Genomic DNA, 19944 nt, shown 5'->3' on the forward strand with positions numbered 1-19944 from the left:
ATTCTGATTATGCAAGTTCATAAATACGATTTTAAAATCAAACTCGTCTGACCTCTTTTCTCACAATCCCTTTCGACGTTAAGGGGGCTCTGACCATCAGACAAGATTTGAGGCGTTGTAAGGGCAGCTGAGGTGGAATTTTGAGACTGTCTCCACAGTGCCCTCTTGAGGAAACACTGACAATAGTCACAATATTCATAATGACAAAAAATAGCAGTCTTTGTAACCATTACACAATCGAGGCAAAACAATTAACAGGCAGTGGCAAGCACAAGGCTCCTACCTCTAAGAAAACCAAAGTAAGGTGGCTCAGAATATCCAGTCAATAAAAAATAATAATTACATGCATTTTTCCCCTATAAATCCAGAGAACTACACGATGTAAAAGGCAGGGCATATTATGTAGTAGTAATAGAGGCCCACCCTGTCCAATGAGCAATTCCCCGTCTGTGCCGCCCATGCACACAGAGCACCAATAGAAATTTGGCAAACACAGACAAGGGGATTGGGGCAGAGGATGCTGAATGTCTATAACGCCAAAAGTGGAAAGCAATTGGCAAGGAAGGATTGACGGAAGAGGCCAATGCAGTGATAGTTTGGCCTGAATGGGAGATGAGACAAGTGCATTGGCTTAGTTTTTTCTCTACAGGCTGAGATAGAAGCCAAGAGCTCAGATACGTGTGCTTTTGTTTTCCAGGCAATGATATGTAAATGCCTGCAGTGGGAAGAGCAGGACAGATGGAAGATAGGTGTGTACAGGTATGACAAGAATGTTGTGATTCGAAGTGCTAGAATGCACTGTGTGGCTTCACTACCACCGATACAAGTAGGAATGATGATGTGCAGAACGATCAGAGCAAGGCCCCTGGCTGAATGCGTGTTCAGCTTTGCAGCACTTGAGTGATCACAGACTTTGTTTGCCTGCTTTCAAATGTCCAGGATAGTTCAACATGCAAGGATAGATGACCTTGCATGTTGCCTTTGTTCTGAAAACAATGCAAGTGTTGGAGTGAAAGTTTAAAGTAGTTTGTCAAGTTTCTAAGTTCATTTTGTAAAATAAAATCAGTAAGTAAACAAAAGTGCCTCATAAATCCTTAAAGAGCATTGAATACAGAAATAAAAGATTATCTTCCTGTTTATGTGCCCCTTTTTCATTGGTTGGCATCACTTTTGGCTGGTTAATAATGCTGGTTTAGGTGCATGGGGTGCAAGTATATTTGATACACTCTATGCAAATGGTCCCTCTAGTGTTACGCTACGCTTGCGTCTATAGGCTAAATCTCTAGGGACTAGCCAATCAGGACTGAGAGTGCAGCAGCATCTCTCTCCTGCATCTACAGTCGCTACACCCGCTCCTTCTGTCAGTGCTAATACAAAGGCCAGAGGGATAGCCTCGCATGACTACCAAACTCTTTATGTGCAGGACTGGTGGCACCTACATGCTAACACTAAGTGCTAATGTACCATACCTCAAGACTCTTCAAGGCTGTTTTTTTAAACAATAAGCATAACATCATTTAAGAAAAAAATCTAAACATGAATGCAAGTCAAGAAGTAGTTAAAAATTGTATGTGTGTGTGTATGTGCATGCTCAGTACCGCCCACCTGGAGGATCCCCACTCTCAGGGGCTTGGAACACTGGCATCCGTCTTTCGGATGGGTAGAGGCAGCATTGTGGCGGTAGTAAAAAAAAAAAAAAAAAAGTTTAACCAGTTTTGTTTCACCCTTTCTAGAGCCTATTTTTCCTCCCATCTCTATTGCATACTTACATTGATAGGAGTGTGAAGGTAGCGTACAATACAATTACATAATAATATTCACTTTAAAAAAAAAAATCAACATATAAAAGCAACTGTCCTGATAACGTAAAAACAACAAAATGATATTCAAAACCTATCGAGTGCATGAGGCTGCAGGCTCAGCCCGTAATTACAGGAGGACGTTGTGTTTTTTGGATTGAAGAAGACTGGCTGGCAGGTCTGTGAAAGTGTGTGTAGTGGGTAGTTGTCAGGAGTAAGGGATGGGGATGAGGCGGGAGTGGGCTTTCCACCCACTCAGGTAAAAATGAGGTGGAAGGGAACAAAGGTGACGATGGCTGGTGAAGCTCAGGCGAAGTACATGGTCCTCAGAGTGTCGTGGTGAATCTGAACAGCTTTAGCCAGCGCCTGGGGGTCCCGGCCATTACTCTGCCCCGATACGTGGCTGCCCTCCCCACTGCAAGGAGACAGAAAAGGAGAGAAGATGCAGCAAACAAACTAGCAACATGTGTACCTCAAAGAATAGTAGAAAAAGGTTGATTCTATTACAGAATTAAAAAAGTGTGATATTTTTAATTGCATAATAGAATCTTAGAATTGCATAATAATCTTAGTCTTATAAAACTAAGATTATAAACCTAATAATCTTAGTTTTATTAAGAAGAAAAAGAAATAGACAACAGATGAGCTGAAATTAACTATTAAAAGTAACCTGGACCTCAGCAGAGCCACAGGCTGATGGCCTCCATGCTACACTACACCGATGAGGTCATGCAAAAACCTCCCCAAGTAGTGCGTGCATTTGCTGTATGTATGACTGATTGACATACTTTTCAGTAAGTTGACATTTTCGTATTAAATTTTATTTTTATTTCAAATTAGTCTTATATAATTTTCCAATATCCAGAGAAACTTAATGCTTTACACTAGTTGTTTGCTATAATGATAAAAATAACAGAAATACACAATATTTGTTATTAAACTATATAAGTTTTTAATTTTGAAACAAATTACTGAAGGTTACTTTTCTTTTTTTTATATATTATTTTTATTAATTTTAGATTCGTTTACTTTTCAATGATATTGTAGTTTACTGAGATGCCCTTGTATCATTAAAATAAAAAGGCAACTAGATAATGCCCCAGTTTGATTTCCATCATAAGCAAAAAATTATGCCAAATATCCTTTGATGGTGAACTGTACATAGTACATATATGATAAAGGAAATCTCTTTTGATATCCCACTGGTCTTCCCAAACTGAAATATGTAATGCTCACGTTACACACAAACCTGTCATGTTCTTTGTCCACCAGATGATAGCGGGCACGGAAGGCCACAAGCCGGGCATAGTAGGCCGGCGCAGGGATGGAGACGGAACGGGTACAACGAACGTACGTGTGGCACAACTGGTAGGTTAGAATCTGCAACTCATCTGCCGTGAAACGATTGTCGTCCCATAAGACGTAGTAATGAGACGGCCGGCTGGTGCCCTGGTGACACAGAGGAAAGAGGAAATCAACTGAACATCTATGTTGTTTAAAAATGGGAGAGAAAAACATTTGGAAAATTCAAAAAGGGTTCAAAGAAGCTGAAAAAGTCAAAACATGTAGAAAATATTTCTGCTAATCTGACCTGTATGCCTGCGTGGCTGCACAGGTAGAAATCAAACTCAAAGGGATGAGTGATGCTGGTGTCCACTGTAGTCCCTGCAGGTATATTGCCACTCTTCCCAATCTGAGGAGGAAATCAGTAATTAATGATTTCTAAACAATAAATAAAACATTAAACGTTTTTGCCTAGAAAATGAAGAGCTCACTCTTTCAGATTTGTCAGCACAGAAGAGGCGTGTGTGGTGGCGTTTCTGGACCACAATGTAGGTGATACCAGGCTGGTAATCCTTCTCCAGCTTTATGCACGCATCTCTGATGGCCAGGAGCTCATAGTGAAGAATCTGAACAGAAGGTACTTAATTAGGACTAAAGTCGAAGAAAAAAATGAAATAATAATCATATAAAGTTAATCAAAAGAGAGTGGCTTCATGTCAAGCTATTTTTTAACCTGCGGCAGCTGTCCCTCCGGAACCCCGTCTCTGTAGAAAATGATCCTGGTGGGCTTGAAGCGCGTCGACTTGTAGAACTGGATGAGCAGCTCCCGCACCATGTAAGACAAATCTTCAATGATTTCCTGCCGGGGTCTCTGAACACGCACTGTGGCACAGTATCTGCTGGGATGGGCGTCCATACTGCCTACCACCTGGAAGAGGGAGCAGCAGGAGGAATGAATACAGCTGCATGAGCTGTTATGAGGCACATTGCATCAACTCATCTATTAAGGAGGATATGAAGAGTGAAAGTGATGTTAATCGAATAACATGTGTTCAAATGTTCTCAAAAGGATTAAATGTTTAGCTATTTGAGAATGTAAGCATTTGTCTGCATTTCTAGACAATACAGAAAAATACTTAAAACAAGTTTCTCTTTATTGAAAACATTCACACAGCTTCAGCACTGCTGTACTGAGTAATTTTTTCTTTTCCTTCCTATTTGCAATTGTATTTCTGAACATAAGCCACATGAAGGCCACACCTGAAATATGCAAGAGGCTCAGCATTAAACGTCATTTTCTATTGTCCAGTGTTTACATCATAATGATCCGTTTCTACAAGTTGTCTCCTTTTGCCAGAACACTCGGACGTACCCACTCACCTCTCCAATGCTGTCTGTGTGACTCAATCATTTGTCATTATTGCTAGGCAACAACCCAGCCAACCACAGCTGAGATGAGGTCAAGTGTGGACGAGGGTTGACGTCATTTCCTATGAACGTGAGTCAATGATGAGCCATTTGTTTCCCAGCTCCGCCCTTACTACTTTTTGCCTCCGTTTGTCAAAGATTATACAAAAAGTCTGATTCATCTTAGACGATTGTCATGACATGGACAATAAAACCAGTGTAAGCTTGTTTAACCATTTAATAGATCAAAAGATTTTTTTTCCCCTTTCTTTTTAAAATCAGCTAAGAGAGACCTTCATAATTGTATAATTAAGTTTTCAATGTAACAGCTAAGAAAAAAATATTTTCTATGTGTTGAAGACTAAAGGTAATGCAGCTGCTTTTACCTTTTAAAGCTGTTCTGCTCCAAACTGCAATACAGAGCACGATAACCATCTAGTGTCACAGTTACCAAGCAACCACAATCGTGTGAGTTTTCATAGAAATCCTCAAGTCATTTGCATTATTTACATGTCATTCCTGTTTTTGTTTGACTATAAAAGGATAACTCTGGCATGACTGAAGCCAACACAGGACAAAGGAGGAACTTTGTAATGTGCTGAAAAACATTTAGAAATCATTAAATGTGACAGTAGCTAACTAAATTTATGAAACTGTGGCTATAAAATGAATATAAAACTAATTCAATGCTACAAATTTTTGAAATCGTTGGCTGCAGTTTGACTTCAGTCTCTTTTGTATCCAGCATTACATCATTTTCCAACTTAAAACAATTCAATATAAGTAATTGGTAATAATAAATTTAGATGTTGGACAGTTACTTGTATCGGGGTCTCCCAAACTTATAAAAAAATATATACTATTTCTACAATTTAAAGTCTCTTAAATAATATTCTAGTTTTCTTTTGTTTCTTCAACAAAATAAAACAACGCTGCCCTCCTCCACCTGTTGCTACACATTGATGCTAGCTAAAAGAATGTAATTTATTTTTTTTTCATTTGTACAGACAATTATAGTGTGTAAAGCAAAGGAGCACCATTTATTGTACCTGGCCAGCTAAGTGCAACATGTCTGTTAACCTGCAGTCTCTTAATATTTACTTTGCCTGTAAAACAAAAACCTACTGCCATTTAATGTAATATTTTTGAGCAAGTCTCTTTTAAAATAGAAATGAATCTGCAATGAATATATTATCATAATAACAGTAGGCATAATGGTAAAGTGATTAGACTTTACCATTATGCTATAATGGTATAGTCAATATTATGTTATGTTATATATTTTTTGTTTTAAATTTCAATTTCAATATCATGAGACTGTAAAACACAGTTGTTATACTGGCTCAAACCCACCAGTTACCAGAGCTGAACCAGTGAAGTTCACCCAAAGATGGATTTAGCTCAAGATTTCATGGGGAGCTTGGTTTTCCTTCTTTTTCTGGAGAAAATGTAAAAATTCCAACCAATATTCAGGGGCTTACAGCAGTAATAGACGGCTTCTTGCCATCTCCAGCTGGTGGATGCGTGACATCTGCTCCCAGGAAGATAACCGGCTGCTGAAACACGGCAGACCTGATGATGCGCATGGGAGAGCAGATGCAAATTACGACTGCTAATCGAGGAAGGACAGGTTTGCTTTTTAGAGTTATTTCATAGGAAAAAATAGGAAAAAAAATCCAACTTTCAAAAGATTTGCACACAAAAATCAACATTACATTTTATGAAATATGTTGACAATGATTTTATTTTCTTGATAGAAGAAGGAGACTATGCCCCAAGTAAGCTAATATTCTGTGTAAACTATGGCAGCATTAATACAAGCATGAGTTGTTCGCAGCAGATCTTAAGTTTTATTCATCTAATGCACCAAATGTAAACATATAACAACACACTCAAACAGAAGCTCACCTTTGGTGAGGAACCAGGATGTTGTTTATTCCTCCCAGCTTCACATTGATCTTTAGGCAGAGGTTGGAGAGAGTCTGAGGCGATGTTTTTACAACATTTTTCACCTGGACACACTGCGTGGCCATGCCGAGCAGAGTGTCTCCCACACGCTTCACCTCCGCTGGAGAAGACAAGAGTTTGGACATTAGAAAGTCATTGTTGTGCTTGAAGAATGTGGGAACATCCTTTTGATGTATTCACTTAGTAACCTGATGAGTTTACAGCCTTTGGCGACTGCTGCCCTGCACCTTTAAATTAAGGGACATAAGTATTTCCTCCATTACTGTCAGCCAGGAAATCATAAAAAGGGGTTAAAGTGGAAAATAAAACTGAGTTTAGCAGATCATTTACACGCCAATGAATAAAAGTCAGAGACTTATATACTGTATATATATATAAATAATATGTATATAAATATGTCCATGTTTAGAAAAACATCCCATCATTTTTGCTCTTAAAAGCAGTATTTGAAAATTAAAACAGTGAATTTATTTCCTAACATATTCCAGAGCCTCCTTTGTTCTATTTTTGCCTGTCATAATGAGTCAAATGTCCTGAGTGGGTGCTGAACAGGAGGCAGCTGGCTCTTATCTTGGCTACTAAAACTTACTTGCCTTTGTAAAAATGAGAACACAATTTCACAACAACAGAGTGCACAAACATAAAAAAGGAACATAGCAATAGAGAAACAACCTGTCAGAACTGACATACCATAAACGGGAGTTTTCCCAGGTAGGATGACAATGATGAGCTGAAGTCCAGAGTAGGTGTTTTTCAGGTGTCTGAACATGGGTTCCACGCTGTCGGCTCCCTGGGCATACTTACAGAAACACGGCTGGCCCTGAATCGGCATCCCAGCATCCTTTGAAATCTTGCGCAGCTGGTCTGTGAAGTTCCTGAGTTAAATCCAAAGTTTGGTTAGGAAAAAATTCAAAATAAAAACAGTGAAGGTAGCGTATAGCAACAGTGCTTTATAGTGGTATTCACCCACTTTTTATAAATTTTGTGACGCTTAAACCAAAATAATGTTATTTTCCATGAACCAATCCATAAATATATTACAATGAAATAAAAACTGTGTGACATGCATTTGTTTTCAGCTCCCTTGAAAGAGATGTATTTTGCCAGAGATCCAAAGTTTAGAGTTTCTTTTCAAGAGCTATTGTTTTTCTTAGCTTCCTGTGCCTTCACAGAAAATTTTTATTTATACTAAGCTTAAACTACACACAGTTGGACTTTATTTACTAACAAAATTGATTTATTTTTTTTTATCCAAGGTGATTTTCAGACTTTTGCTTGTCAAAATTTTTTTCCATGGCTCATTTCACTCCGCACTGGAAGTGTGCACTTACTTGAGCACCTCCTCTCTGCACTGCTTCTGTGGGGCAAAGCAGGCGATCGCCCAGACTTTGATCTCAATGCCATTGTAAAACTGCTTCCCCCTCATGTCCCAAACTCCCTGGTTGGGAGTTGCGATAGCCCGGTTCTGTGGAAGGAAAAAAAAAAAAAAAAAAACTCCAGCAGGTCAGCAGTGTAAGTCAACCAGGATTTTGTTGCATTTGGAAAACGTCACTAAACATTGCATGGTTACTGATAAATGGGCTGCGCTTACCCGTCCGCCATACTGTAGAATGGGAGCTGGCAGCACCCTGCCTGTCACTTCAGCCATGTCATCCTTCACCTTGATCCCAAACTCCTGGATGTATGGGTCTAGGTTGAAGTTAGCGTTCTTCATCTGTGGAGAGTGAAGGACATGCATCACACTGTCTGCACCACAAATCACTGAGACGCATTATCTCAGGTCACACGCATGGAAACCATGAAGCGTTCTCCAGAACTCACCAGCCTGCTGATCTCCTCCTGCCTGTCGGGCGCAGAGCGAGCTGTGGCTTTAATCATAGTGGAGGTCTGATTATCCGTCAGCTTTTTAATGCACCGCTGACCCGCTACAATGTTACACACCTAAAAAGAGCAAATACATAGAGTCAGTAAAACAACTTAAATGTTTCCTGATGATTTACAAAAAGTACTAACATATAATTATTTTATCCTTCAACAAGTCAGATTTCCATAACGATTTACCTCCAGTGGCAGGTAGGTGTGTTTTTGCTCCTGCCCAACTTGTAAACAAGGTAGGTGGGGGTATTTAAGTTGCAAGTTGTACTTCTGCTTGAAGTACTGGGCCACTGTACATTCTACCGTCTGCCCACTTTCAAGCTGAAGGGGAAACCTAGACGTAAAAAGATCTGAATCAGTATTGCACCATGCATCTGACATCTCATTTTCTCAATTGTTTGCATCTGTTATAGCTGTTCAGATGAAAATTGACAAATGTCTGTCAATAAATTTGATTTATTTTAAAGAATAATTTTTAATTTTAAAAAAACATGTTAATCCCTTATAAAGAAGGTATATCATTTCCCAAGTAAAAAATTGAGTTTAACTTTAGAGTTTTATAAGACTATCATTCCTTATAATAAATCTAAATATACTTCAAAATCATGACACTCCAAAGTGGCTCTGTGCCAATTTAATTACCAAGATAAATTGATGATGTTGGAGTCATTAAAAAACAACAGATTCATCTGCTTTGTTGTGGTTAACACTGGGAGCACAGAAGATAATGAGGTTATAGGAGTAATGGGTTTAAAGAGCATTTACGTTTGATGGCTGGCAGGACGTCTGGTGACATTGCATACACGATATTTTCTCTTCATTTGCCCACAGTGTGTCACCTCGACCTTCAGGCCTACAAACAAAAAGGTTTGAGAAGCACCGACACAATCAGACAACTGGGAGTAAAAACAAATCAAATATAACACAGTACCTATACATACCGCATCATTTCAAGCCCTAAGTTTCACATTTCTTAGAAGATGTTTGTCATTTAAATATATCTAAGCCATAAACATAAAAAACTCAAACATAAAAGCATAAGTATTTTTTTCAATTATACCTTAGTACAAAATTTCAAATTTTATTGTATAGAAAGACAAATGTCTAAATAAAACCACCTTATTATGAATTTGACCTTTAGTAAAAGTATATAAAAGACATGAATAGAACATAAGATAAAACAAGAATTTCAGATAGAAGCAAATCGTAAAACCTTAGTCTGACCTAATCATTTTTCAGAATGTCAGATTTTTATCTTCAAGAAAAATGGAAGAGATACAGCCTTGAAATAAAATAATGTTTCTCATAATTATTTAAACATAGAAATGACTATAATCAAGTTCTATATTTCTCCAGACTTTAAGACTGTTTAGGAACCTTAAATGAATGAAGGAAAAGAAAACTAAAAGATACAAAAAATTTACACAGAAGTATTTTTGTAGTACTTTTTACTAAACACACAATACGGCCTTTAGCTTTTTCTACAATTAAATGGAGCCCTGAAATAATAAAGGTGAGAAAGTTTATTCTTTTATGATTTCTACTAAGTTTTGGAGGTCCTTTCTTTCTCACCTTTAATTTCCTTTGTGAAGCGAACCCTCTGTGAGTCTGTAAGGGTCTTGGGCTGCTCATCAATGTTGCGAATGTCCAAAACCTCACACATGAACTCAATTACAGGCTGGGCTTTGTAGAAGGCCGTGGCAGACACTAGAGGGAGACAAAGAGCAACAAAAATAAAACACTACCTGGACCACTTAAAGGCCTTTATCCACACCGAGCAATTATTTTGAATATATATATCTATTTTTTTTTTAACAGAGAGAGAGAAGAAATGTAGACTTCACAAATAATGTTATGAACTGTTTAATGTTTTTCTCTCAGAGTGCATATTACATTTCTGTGACAGAGCAACTAGTCATGGCAGTGTTAGTAAAAGCCACTTAGAACACTGAATGGCAACACACATACACACACATACATACGTGAATGTTGTTGTCAGTGACTCACCATCAATGTTAAGCATCATCTTCCACATGGCGGGACGCACAGACTGATGGAAGCCAAACCAGACCTCCCTCCCCCCACCAAGTGGGTGGTAGTATCCTTCAGGTGGGGAGAAGAAGGACCGACCCACTGGAGTGTACCTAGTTGGAGGAGAAAATGATGAGTGTGCATATTTAGGCCATGAATACAGCATGAGTTCATTTCCAGGAAAGGGGTTACTTCAGAGTGAGATAAGGCTTTCCAAAGAAAAACGGAGTAAACATGAACCGATCTTTGCCACAAAATCTGTTGTATCCAACTTAACTACAGTGCCTTGTAAAAGTATTCATGCTTTTTTAACTTGTTCACATTTTGTAACATTACACCACTGAGCGGTCAGACCACCACAAACTAGCATGAAACCGGATAAATGTTCTCACTAAGTTTTCTGGTATTTAGCATATAGAATGTTGGTCATTCTAACTAACCTAAAACGAGAGATATTTGGTTTGATTTAACTTCAAGAAAAAATGAGTATGTGTATTTTCAGTATATCATGTCTCTTCTAGTTTTGCAAATTTAGAGAAATTTCTGCCCATTCTTCTATGCTAAACAGCTAAATCTCAGTCAGATTAACTCCAAACAGTGACTTGTCAGATTCTCATTTGGATTTTGACTGAATCATTCCAACAATACTCAGTTTACATCTTGAGGTCAATTATTTCATTTATCAGAATTGTTAAATACTTGTTAGACAATTTCAAACAGATGATGACTAACAATCCTGTTTTGTTGATTCAGGTCTAAAGCATGATTACCATAGAACTGCACACACTGAGCACTCTGAACACATCTTAACTGTACTTTGGAACATCAAAATGACAAAAAAAAAATCAGTACAATTTACAGTAAATCAGTAAAGTTTACAATTATTTAAACTACACATGTTCCTTCTAAAACATACAAATACAAAAAGAATTTCTAAATGACAATCTGACTGAACAGACGGATACCCCATGCATATTTGGATTTGTTCCTTCCAACTGGAAGACAGAGGGTTTGCTATGGCGTACCTCATAGAGGCCAAGTGGCGCATAGCCACATCCAAGGCTTGAACCGAGTCAAGGGGGACTTGCAGTCGACCACTGACAAGAGTTTCCTGTAGCAGCCTCCATGACACTTTGGCCAACCAGCGGATGGAAACTTTAAAGATTCGATCTTTCCCCTCACCAGGGATAGTTACCTCAAAATCCACCTAGGATGGCAACGACAGTGAACAAGGTAGGTGGGGGAACATGATTCATTTTTCTGAAAATATCAGTTAAAGCTGCAGTATATAACTTTGTGACACCATGGTATGGGACAAAAAAATAAATAAATATCGGACTACTCTGCCTTCTCCCAGTGGCAACTATAAATAGCCAATCAGAGTTAGGAGGGCCTTCGCGCTGTCAATCCTGCTGCCATCTCCTCCTCTCCAACTATATTGGTGGATAAACAGTTTTTCTGTTTTAACAGTAAGTTGTTTCTCCGCCTTTAGTACACTGAGCAGCTTGTACACAAGCAGTTTGACAGCGCTAAACACCTGAACTTCCATCCAAGTTAAATTAAAGATAAATTTAACGGATTCTGAGAAGCTGTTGGTAATGGCATGGTAGAACAAAACTTAACTTACCTTTTCACTCCCAATAGGAAGTGCTAAGACGGTGTAAATATTCTTCTTGCCATCATACACTGGCTTCCTGTCACCAAAGAGCTGGGGCTTGAAATGTTGAACCATGTACTCCACCACCTCTCTGTAGGAATTAAGAATCATAGAATGAGCTTAAGAATCGACAGAACACCTAATAATCTTATATTATGATATATAGCTACAGTATATATCATATTAATATCAAAATATCATTCCAGTGTGCCAGCAACCTCATCAAGAGGCTTCATTGTCACAGAGAGAGACAGTTCACAATGTGATCACGGTATTGATCAAACAGGATGCAGCTGCTGGGTGCAACATGGTGGTCATTGGGGGACAGCGGCAAGACAAAGAGTGAGAGAGTGCAGGTGGCAGTGGGGGGGCAATGTTCAACGCATTGGTTTTCATTATGAAGTGGGGGGCGAGGAGATATTGATAAAAAGAAAAGGTCAAAGGCCTCAACCTTTGCATGCCTTCTTGGTTCCTTTGTGTTTCCACTTCCAAAGAGACTAAACTAAGTTCTTTGGAAATTTGGAAGTGAATTTCATGGAATATGCAGTTTCTAGGGATTATTCTACCAAAATTTAAGGTTTTTGAAGTGTCAACTATGATTTCTTTTTTAAAACCTAATTAATGGTTTAAATCTCTGCAAAATATTACAGCTGGCAGATTTACATAATTCATTCATACTGAGGCTGTTATTCCATTAAATAAGCACAAGATATTGAAATCCTTTAAAGTGTAAAAGTAAATAACTTTCCATTTTTGCAAACATACATCTGATTTCAAACAGGCAAAACATTATGTCTGGCATTCCTCTAAGGCAGTCTAAATGGATGTTAGTAATTATCCAGAGCCCTGAGGCAATGATCAGAACACAGAGACCGAGTCTCCGTCACAACTCTGGGGTTAGCGCCAAACTGAATAAACAAGGTTATTGTAATTCTGCTAATAGCCAGCACTGACACATGAGACAACTGGGAAACTTGACAGACATTCAGATGGTGTCGACAGCCACTAAGCTTAGTTACAAGAACGATATAATTTCAGAGTGGCCACAAAAGTAAAAGATCCTGAACAGAAAAAGACATCTTTCTATGATGGGTGAAGCGTCTTAGATCAAACATGAAGTAATGCCAGGCTGCCAATTGCCCTGAAAAGCAGATGTCACATTTGTTCTTTTTTTTAAGTTCACTCTCCAGAGTAGATTCTTGTTCCCTTTACTCTCACAACCTTAATATTTATTTTTAATCCATACAGCAAAGTGATTAAAGTTTCATATGTGAAAAATGGTGAACATTGCAGGTATTTTTCTTCCATTTTGTTTCTTAATGTGCTTTGGCAGGAAAAAAGTGCTGAGTCATTATAAACTATCATTACAGTAAAGGTCTGAGTGAAGTCTTGAGATGTACACAGAAAATAGACAAAACTGATTTAGTTACTAACCAACAATGTTAATCTCACACATATTAAGGGAAGCAAGTTATGATAAATCAAATACTGATAATGGTAAATGTGTCATTTAGTAACCTGTGTTCATCATAAAGACGAAAACATTTGGTAATGAGCAAAATTAACATGTTTGAAATTCTTTTTTTTTTTTTTTGAGGTGGAAGCGAGGTCGCAACTCAATCTTCTACTTCTGTGTTGTTATTTTATTCTAACTGACTTCTAATTTACACCTGTAAACAAACCATTTGGTATCCATGTATGCAAATTATTCTTAATTTTGTTTTTGAGCAAAGTACTTTCATGAATTATGGAGACAGTCAATCATATAATTTTGATATCCGTGTTACTTTCTGAACATCTGTAAGACATCTGGGTTTCATTGATTTCGTTTCTGGCCCATGTTTGACTCAGATTACGTCCCCCTAGTTATTGTGAAGTTATTTTGTTTCTGAAAAACTTTGCTGCTGTATTGTGATTTGCTCTGGAAATCTACTTTATTGATTCGGTTTTTTGGTTGTTTTCAGACATTTGCAACCTCTGCACTCAGATGGAGCCAGCTGATGAAAGCTACCTGGAGAAGTGACAGGATTTTATAGTAATCCGATGAAGTAAATAAGAAACAAACTCTGCTAACCATTCCCTAAACAGTAGGCTAAACCTAGCAAGTAGGAGTTTTTTTTCCAGTGTCTTGGAGAAAAAAAAATCACATCACATTACGACCATAAACCTCAGTGTATTTATTTAACTACTAATTAAAAGATTGTTTTCTCAAGGTCTCATTTTCCATTTACTTTGCAATTTTGGAGCACATTTTATTGGTCTACAACATGAAATCTTATTTTTGAAAATCCATTTGTTAAGGCTAACAATAATGTAATAATGTTAAGGCCTATAAATAAGGCAGCAAGTTACTTGCATCCAGGCCAGATATTAAAAATCAGAATTTGATTAATAACAAATGAAAAAAAACTGTTAAAACAAACACCAACCAAAGTGAAACAATCCCATATGTTTGGATCCATTTTTGAGTCCAGCGTCCAGTTCAACTGGTAGGACCCAGAAGCACAGGAACAGCAGTTTAATATTAAAGAAGCTCTGGCAGAAATACATCATTTTTATCTTTTTATTAAGCCAAACCCAAAGACACCAATTTTGAGTTCAAAGCATAAAATCTTCCATTATAAAACATGGTATCCAGAATATGATTAAATATGACTATTTGATAAAAGTTCTACACAAACCAGAAGTTACATTAGAATTTATTAGAATAGATTTTCCCTCACATTATGCATTATGTTTTGCCTGCTAATATATTTGTATAAATAAAGTCAAGGTAAATAACTGGATGTTGAGGAACCTTTTACTGCCTCAGTTTTTTAAAACAATTAACAGTTTCTATGCTTAATTTGCATAGTTCACTGCTTTTTGAAAGACTTGAAACACAGGTAGGTATCTAATATTCAGTTTTTAAAATTACATCACAGCAGTGTTTGCTTCTTGACTAAAGACTTGAGAAGCAAGCTATGAAACTTGTATGAAAAAATACTTTGTAACCAACAGTCATTAGTTCTCCCATTACCTGTTGACTCGCCGTGGGCACTTGTCAGGCTTAATGTCCACCTCATAGTGATAGACGTCCATCTTTGGGATTTCCACTTCAAAGTAGTTGGCCAGCAGCTTAATGGGCTTGCCCACGGTGCCCATGCCCGGCCGCCGGGGGGCATGAAACACCTGCTGCAGGGGTGGGGGAAAGGCCCCCAAGGGCACTGGACAGACACATTACAGGGAGGCATCCACAAGAGCAGGAAACAGATGGAAAGAAGGTTAAAAATGAAAACAGACAGTGGTGAAAGTAGAAATTCACATTAAGAAAATATTGGAGTTAATTAAATAAATGAGGAAAGCAGATCCGTGAGCGAAAGAGGAGAGGAAGTTGCAAAGGAAACGGTTAAAGCAGAGAAAAGGGCAAACAGAGCCACAAAGATAGATGTAAGGCAGGAAGGAAGCATAGGCAGGGGCCAAAGTGAAATGATTAGTGGGCATAAGACCCAGCAGCCGGGACAGGAAGGCAGGGAGAGGGACGATAATAGAGACAAGAAACAACGTGAAAGAAAAAGTTACACCACAGATGAGTTAAAGCGAGGCAAGGAGTAAAATAAGAGGTGAACAAGGAAGGTTTGATAACACATAAAGAACAAAACACAGATTCAAGGGGGAGAAGAAGGGTAAGAAAAACAAAAACATGGGGAAAAGAAACAAATTATATTGATTAGCAAAATATATTTTTTACAGAAGAATTAAACCAACAATTCTAATACTCAAAGTCCACCTGGAACACAATATAAAGATTTATTATTGAAGCGGTAGCATGACAAAAAAGGTATCAAAATAAAGCTAAGAACACATATAGGTGCAACTCAACAACTTAGAAAAGGTATGTTGAACTAGGGAGACATCAGACAGTTGCAGGACACCACCACTTAAGGAGGGGAGTTGAATAGCTCTTGTTTAGAGAATTAAAACGTTTTTTCTTTCTCTCTGTAAAATACCAGTATTGCAAAAGTGAAATTTATGGAGCTCAGTTAAAGCCAGATTTACCAGCCTGTACCTAAAGAGTTGACTTCTGAATATTTTGGTGATCAGAAGCATCTTATGAGCTAAAGAGTAAAGAACTGGACTGTTCTTACACTTCATTTGAAAATCAAGGTCACTGAGTGTGGAGGAAGAGTAGCAGAGAATCAAGGCTACCTGGGGTCTAGTGTGATGTTTCTAGTCAGTTATGACTTTTGTTGATGCCGATTTTATTTTCTAGCATGACCTGACACCAGCTCACACTGCCAAAAGTACCAGCATCTGGTTTCATGAGAGTTATGTTACTGTGTATTACTAGCCATCCAGTTCATCTGACCCACACCCCAACAACACAGAGAAACTGAAGGTCACTATTACAGCAACCTGAGTTTCTTCAACATCTCAGCAGAGTTAAAAGCTTGTGCCTGCCATGCCATGCTCCACTTATGTAGCACTTCATGTAAAAGGTGCCCTGACCAAAAACATATGCTGTACAATTTCAGCAGATGATAGATTGTATGTTTTATTAGATTTTTTTGTAGAAGTTCAATTTTGGGTTTTCATTAGTTTTACGCTATAATCATCCAAATTAACACAAATAAACACTGATTTTAATACATTTATACAAAATGAGTTTCAGATTTTGATGAAACAACACAGCTTCTCATTTATTCTTTTGTTCAAATTTATGTTTTAAGAATATTACCTAAATATAAAATTGTTGTATACATTTACAAATAGAGAACAAAAAAACACAGCCTAAAACCCCAAATAATTTTCAGGGAATAATAAAGTCAAACTCTATCATTTTCAACACATCACTTTGTTTTACCTCCTAAAGAGAGAAAGTTGGTTTGAGTTAAGGTTTTGTTTGGAGGGGGGGTTGTGGGGGATATAGAGGGGCGTCCCAGACTGGGTCCTTGGTGTGAAGTTAGCTCTGACTCCTGCCTGAGAGGGGCCCACTGCCGTAACCTCTGGGTCCCCAGAGAGCAGCCCTCCTCCATCACAACAAAGACCCCAGCTGCCCTGCTCCTCCATCTCACACACAGAAATACAGGGCAGCACGACGGAGGGAGAGCGCTTGCTACGATGAACACACTCACACACACAGGAGAAACACCCCCCCTTCCCCTCGCCCCTCTCCTACATTCCCAGCCTCACCATGGAGACACCACAGCAACACAGTATTGTCATGGATATCAGGGGACCTGTGTGTGTTCGTGTGCAAGGCTGCTGGAAAAGATGTGGGAGGAGGCAGGGTGTCACTGTGATCACGCAGAAGAGACCTTGGCCTTTTTGGTCCTTCTGAGTTAGCCTATTCCAAACTGGAAAAGCCCGACTTAAAATAGCTGCTATAGAAACCCTTGGTTTAAAAATACCACTTAATGTTTCGTTCACAATGCCGTGAGTCAGGAAGAGTAGTAGTCCTAATGTGAAGAAGGGTGCCCTGCCTACATAGAGTGCATGTGTGTAGCATCACACGTTGAACAAACGCAGTAAACACAGATCCAAGACATGTGGTGAAGCACGCAAACTCGGAGCTGGAGAGGATACATGTGTGTAAATGTGCGAGCGCGTTGTGATTACTGCCCACTAAGCGCACAAAGACGCACACTTCTCCCTCGTGCCAGTGAAGGCAGATGGTGAGAAGTGGAGCCAGTGCTCTCACATATCCCAACACAATAGCAGTCTCTCCCGGGCGGCGAGACTTAAATCGGAGCCTCACAACACGAAGACGCTCGCCGCTTATTGTCTTTACAATGACGTAATGAGCAGCAAGACAGAGACACATTAGGACCGCTAATTTGAAGCTAGATCTTACCATGTATCTGAGGATTTCTGAACTTTCCTCTAGTTCTCATTTGGTGAAGTACCTTCACCAAATGAGCTACTAATGTTTTTGTTCATATTGAATGAATTTATGAACAACTTCACATCATTAAAAAAAAATATTAAATTAAATACTGTTTTACATATTTGTATGTAGTTAAAATTAAAATAAATCTTATGGAAATGTAGAGAATCTGGCTAGTACATTTCAAAATGTACCTCAATCGGCAAGGGATTTGAACCAATTCTTTCTTGAGTGGGGATAAGCAGATAAAACACTAAATAAAAAAAAATATCTGATTTTTCTCTTGATTCACTAAATGCCTCAAAACTCCCACAATCACCACTCCATAAACTCATCAACAGACATTATGTAATATCTATAAATTTGACAGGTTGGGATAAATTAGATTGATGGAGTATTTTCAGCAGCATAATTTTTTCACCTTTTACATCTAATATTAACTTAGGGAACAAAACACGGTCCAAATAGGAATCAATGGTATAAGACAACCTCCTATTAGTTTGAGCTAACCAGTTCATTCTTGAGCCAGATAAAAACCTGTCTGACCAATCTGGGAAGACTGACAAATTGAATTGTCACACTTCAAACACAAAAGCAGAATATGAAATGGGGAGCCTTAGGGACCCTTCCCCCATTCTACAAATTAGATCAAACTTAAAACAAGTTAAATTAGCTGTAAGGACCAACTGTGTGTTCTTTATTTCTTTGATCTGGAAGCAGAAATAAACCCAGTTTAAAGTTATCTAAAGACAATTCAGAATAAGCAGTAAGGTCTAAGAAGTCATAAAATATGTTACAAACTCAGACCAAGGAGTCTGCAGATTTAAAATTGGATTGACATGTGCAGAATGAACTATTTTCAATAATAAAACAAGTATTCAAAATGTCAGCTTCTTCCTATTTCTGTTTAATAGGAAACAAAAACAATCCATGTTTAAATGTCTCCAAATAAAGACAATTCCTACCATACTTGAACACTGATTTCAAATCTGAAATGTAACCATGCAGAGCCAGGAAAACATGCCATGTCAACTCCAGCATATGCATATCACAATTGTGCATTATTTTGAGATCTACGTTCATGAATAATTCACCCTTTGCTGCAGATGGTGGGCCTGAGTTGCTCTATAATGCTGCATACAAGTTGCTGGAGTTTAAACACCGTTTAAGAAAGCCACACGACGTGAGGAAGCAGTAGTGAGAAGGGTAGGCTGCTGTGTTGTGGGTAAGCCTGCAAGAAGCAGCCAGCTGCTGCCGAAGGCGGGCTTCACCTCATTCCTCCTCACCACAGATTTCCCACGACCTCCATGCCCCCGCGCATGGCTCAGTGTTTTGTCAGCACTCGATAACACTTGCATTCAAATCTAAATTAACCGAAAACGTTGTCTTGCCAGGCTGCAATATCTAAATCTCAGCGTCTTCTCTCTTTGCTACGATGCAACGATGGAGGGGTTCTCACACCAATCCTCCTTGTGCATACCCCACTAAAGCTGGGACGGCTACGGCGCCCAGCTTTTCCAACTGAAATGTGTATCTGCAGCTATTACTCCAACAGTCAAAATGTATTTAATGCTAATGTAAAAATTCCACCTACCAGCGCCAGACGGTCCCGGCTCCATCCCATTCACTTAGCCACGAAGGTACAAGCTAGCTAGTCCGGGGCTGCTGTGGCCAAACCGCCGGCCCCTTCAGGCTGGAGGCGTCTCAGTCTTCCAGCCCCCTCCTCTCGGCGTGTAGTCTTCTGCTTGCTCGGTGTCCCCCCGCCCCTTACGAGGAACCCCCCTCCAGATTCGCACGGGACTTAAGGCTAATGGTGATAGCCGCTGGCAGATGCTGGTTTGGCCGTTAACCCCGGAGCTGCTTCTAACGGTGGAGCAGGAGGAAGATAACTTCTTGTTCCTAACGGCTTTTCTTCCACAGCTCCTCGTCAGTCCCTCCGTGCTGTGATTCGGCCGAAGAACCCACGCCACAGTGATTTACCGTCCTCTCACTGTTAGAGCAGGATTCTCCAGCGGAACAAAAAGGCCAACCCCTCAGCCCCCAAAGATCCCAAACTT

General features: G+C 38.9%; 1 protein-coding gene across 1 annotated transcript; it reads right to left on the reverse strand.

The window, feature by feature from the left end:
- Positions 1-250: 250 nt before the first annotated feature.
- On the reverse strand, positions 251-19938 carry LOC102230823 (protein argonaute-1). Its single transcript, XM_005806479.2, has 19 exons — positions 19482-19938; positions 15041-15227; positions 11992-12112; positions 11390-11571; positions 10341-10477; positions 9906-10040; positions 9099-9186; positions 8520-8667; positions 8280-8399; positions 8050-8172; positions 7790-7923; positions 7149-7333; positions 6399-6558; positions 5972-6062; positions 3817-4011; positions 3575-3709; positions 3391-3492; positions 3049-3248; positions 251-2214 (listed from the first exon to the last, which is right to left on the reverse strand). The coding sequence occupies exons 1-19, from the start codon at positions 19504-19506 to the stop codon at positions 2106-2108; spliced, it is 2577 nt and encodes an 858-aa protein (XP_005806536.1). The 5' UTR covers positions 19507-19938; the 3' UTR covers positions 251-2105.
- Positions 19939-19944: the final 6 nt, after the last annotated feature.

Source organism: Xiphophorus maculatus, chromosome 3 (assembly GCF_002775205.1).
Source record: "Xiphophorus maculatus strain JP 163 A chromosome 3, X_maculatus-5.0-male, whole genome shotgun sequence".
NCBI lineage: Eukaryota > Metazoa > Chordata > Actinopteri > Cyprinodontiformes > Poeciliidae > Xiphophorus > Xiphophorus maculatus.

What these genes read in the sequence shown, in the direction of transcription:
- LOC102230823 (XM_005806479.2), bottom strand. Translation starts at nt 19,506, where the DNA reads ATGGAGCCGGGACCGTCTGGCGCTG. An exon ending in CGTCCTGCCAGCCATCAAAC is followed by an intron (nt 8,668 to 9,098) that starts GTAAATGCTCTT and finishes TTTTACGTCTAG; the next exon opens with GTTTCCCCTTCAGCTTGAAA. An exon ending in GTGCTGACAAATCTGAAAGA is followed by an intron (nt 3,493 to 3,574) that starts GTGAGCTCTTCA and finishes TTTCCTCCTCAG; the next exon opens with ATTGGGAAGAGTGGCAATAT.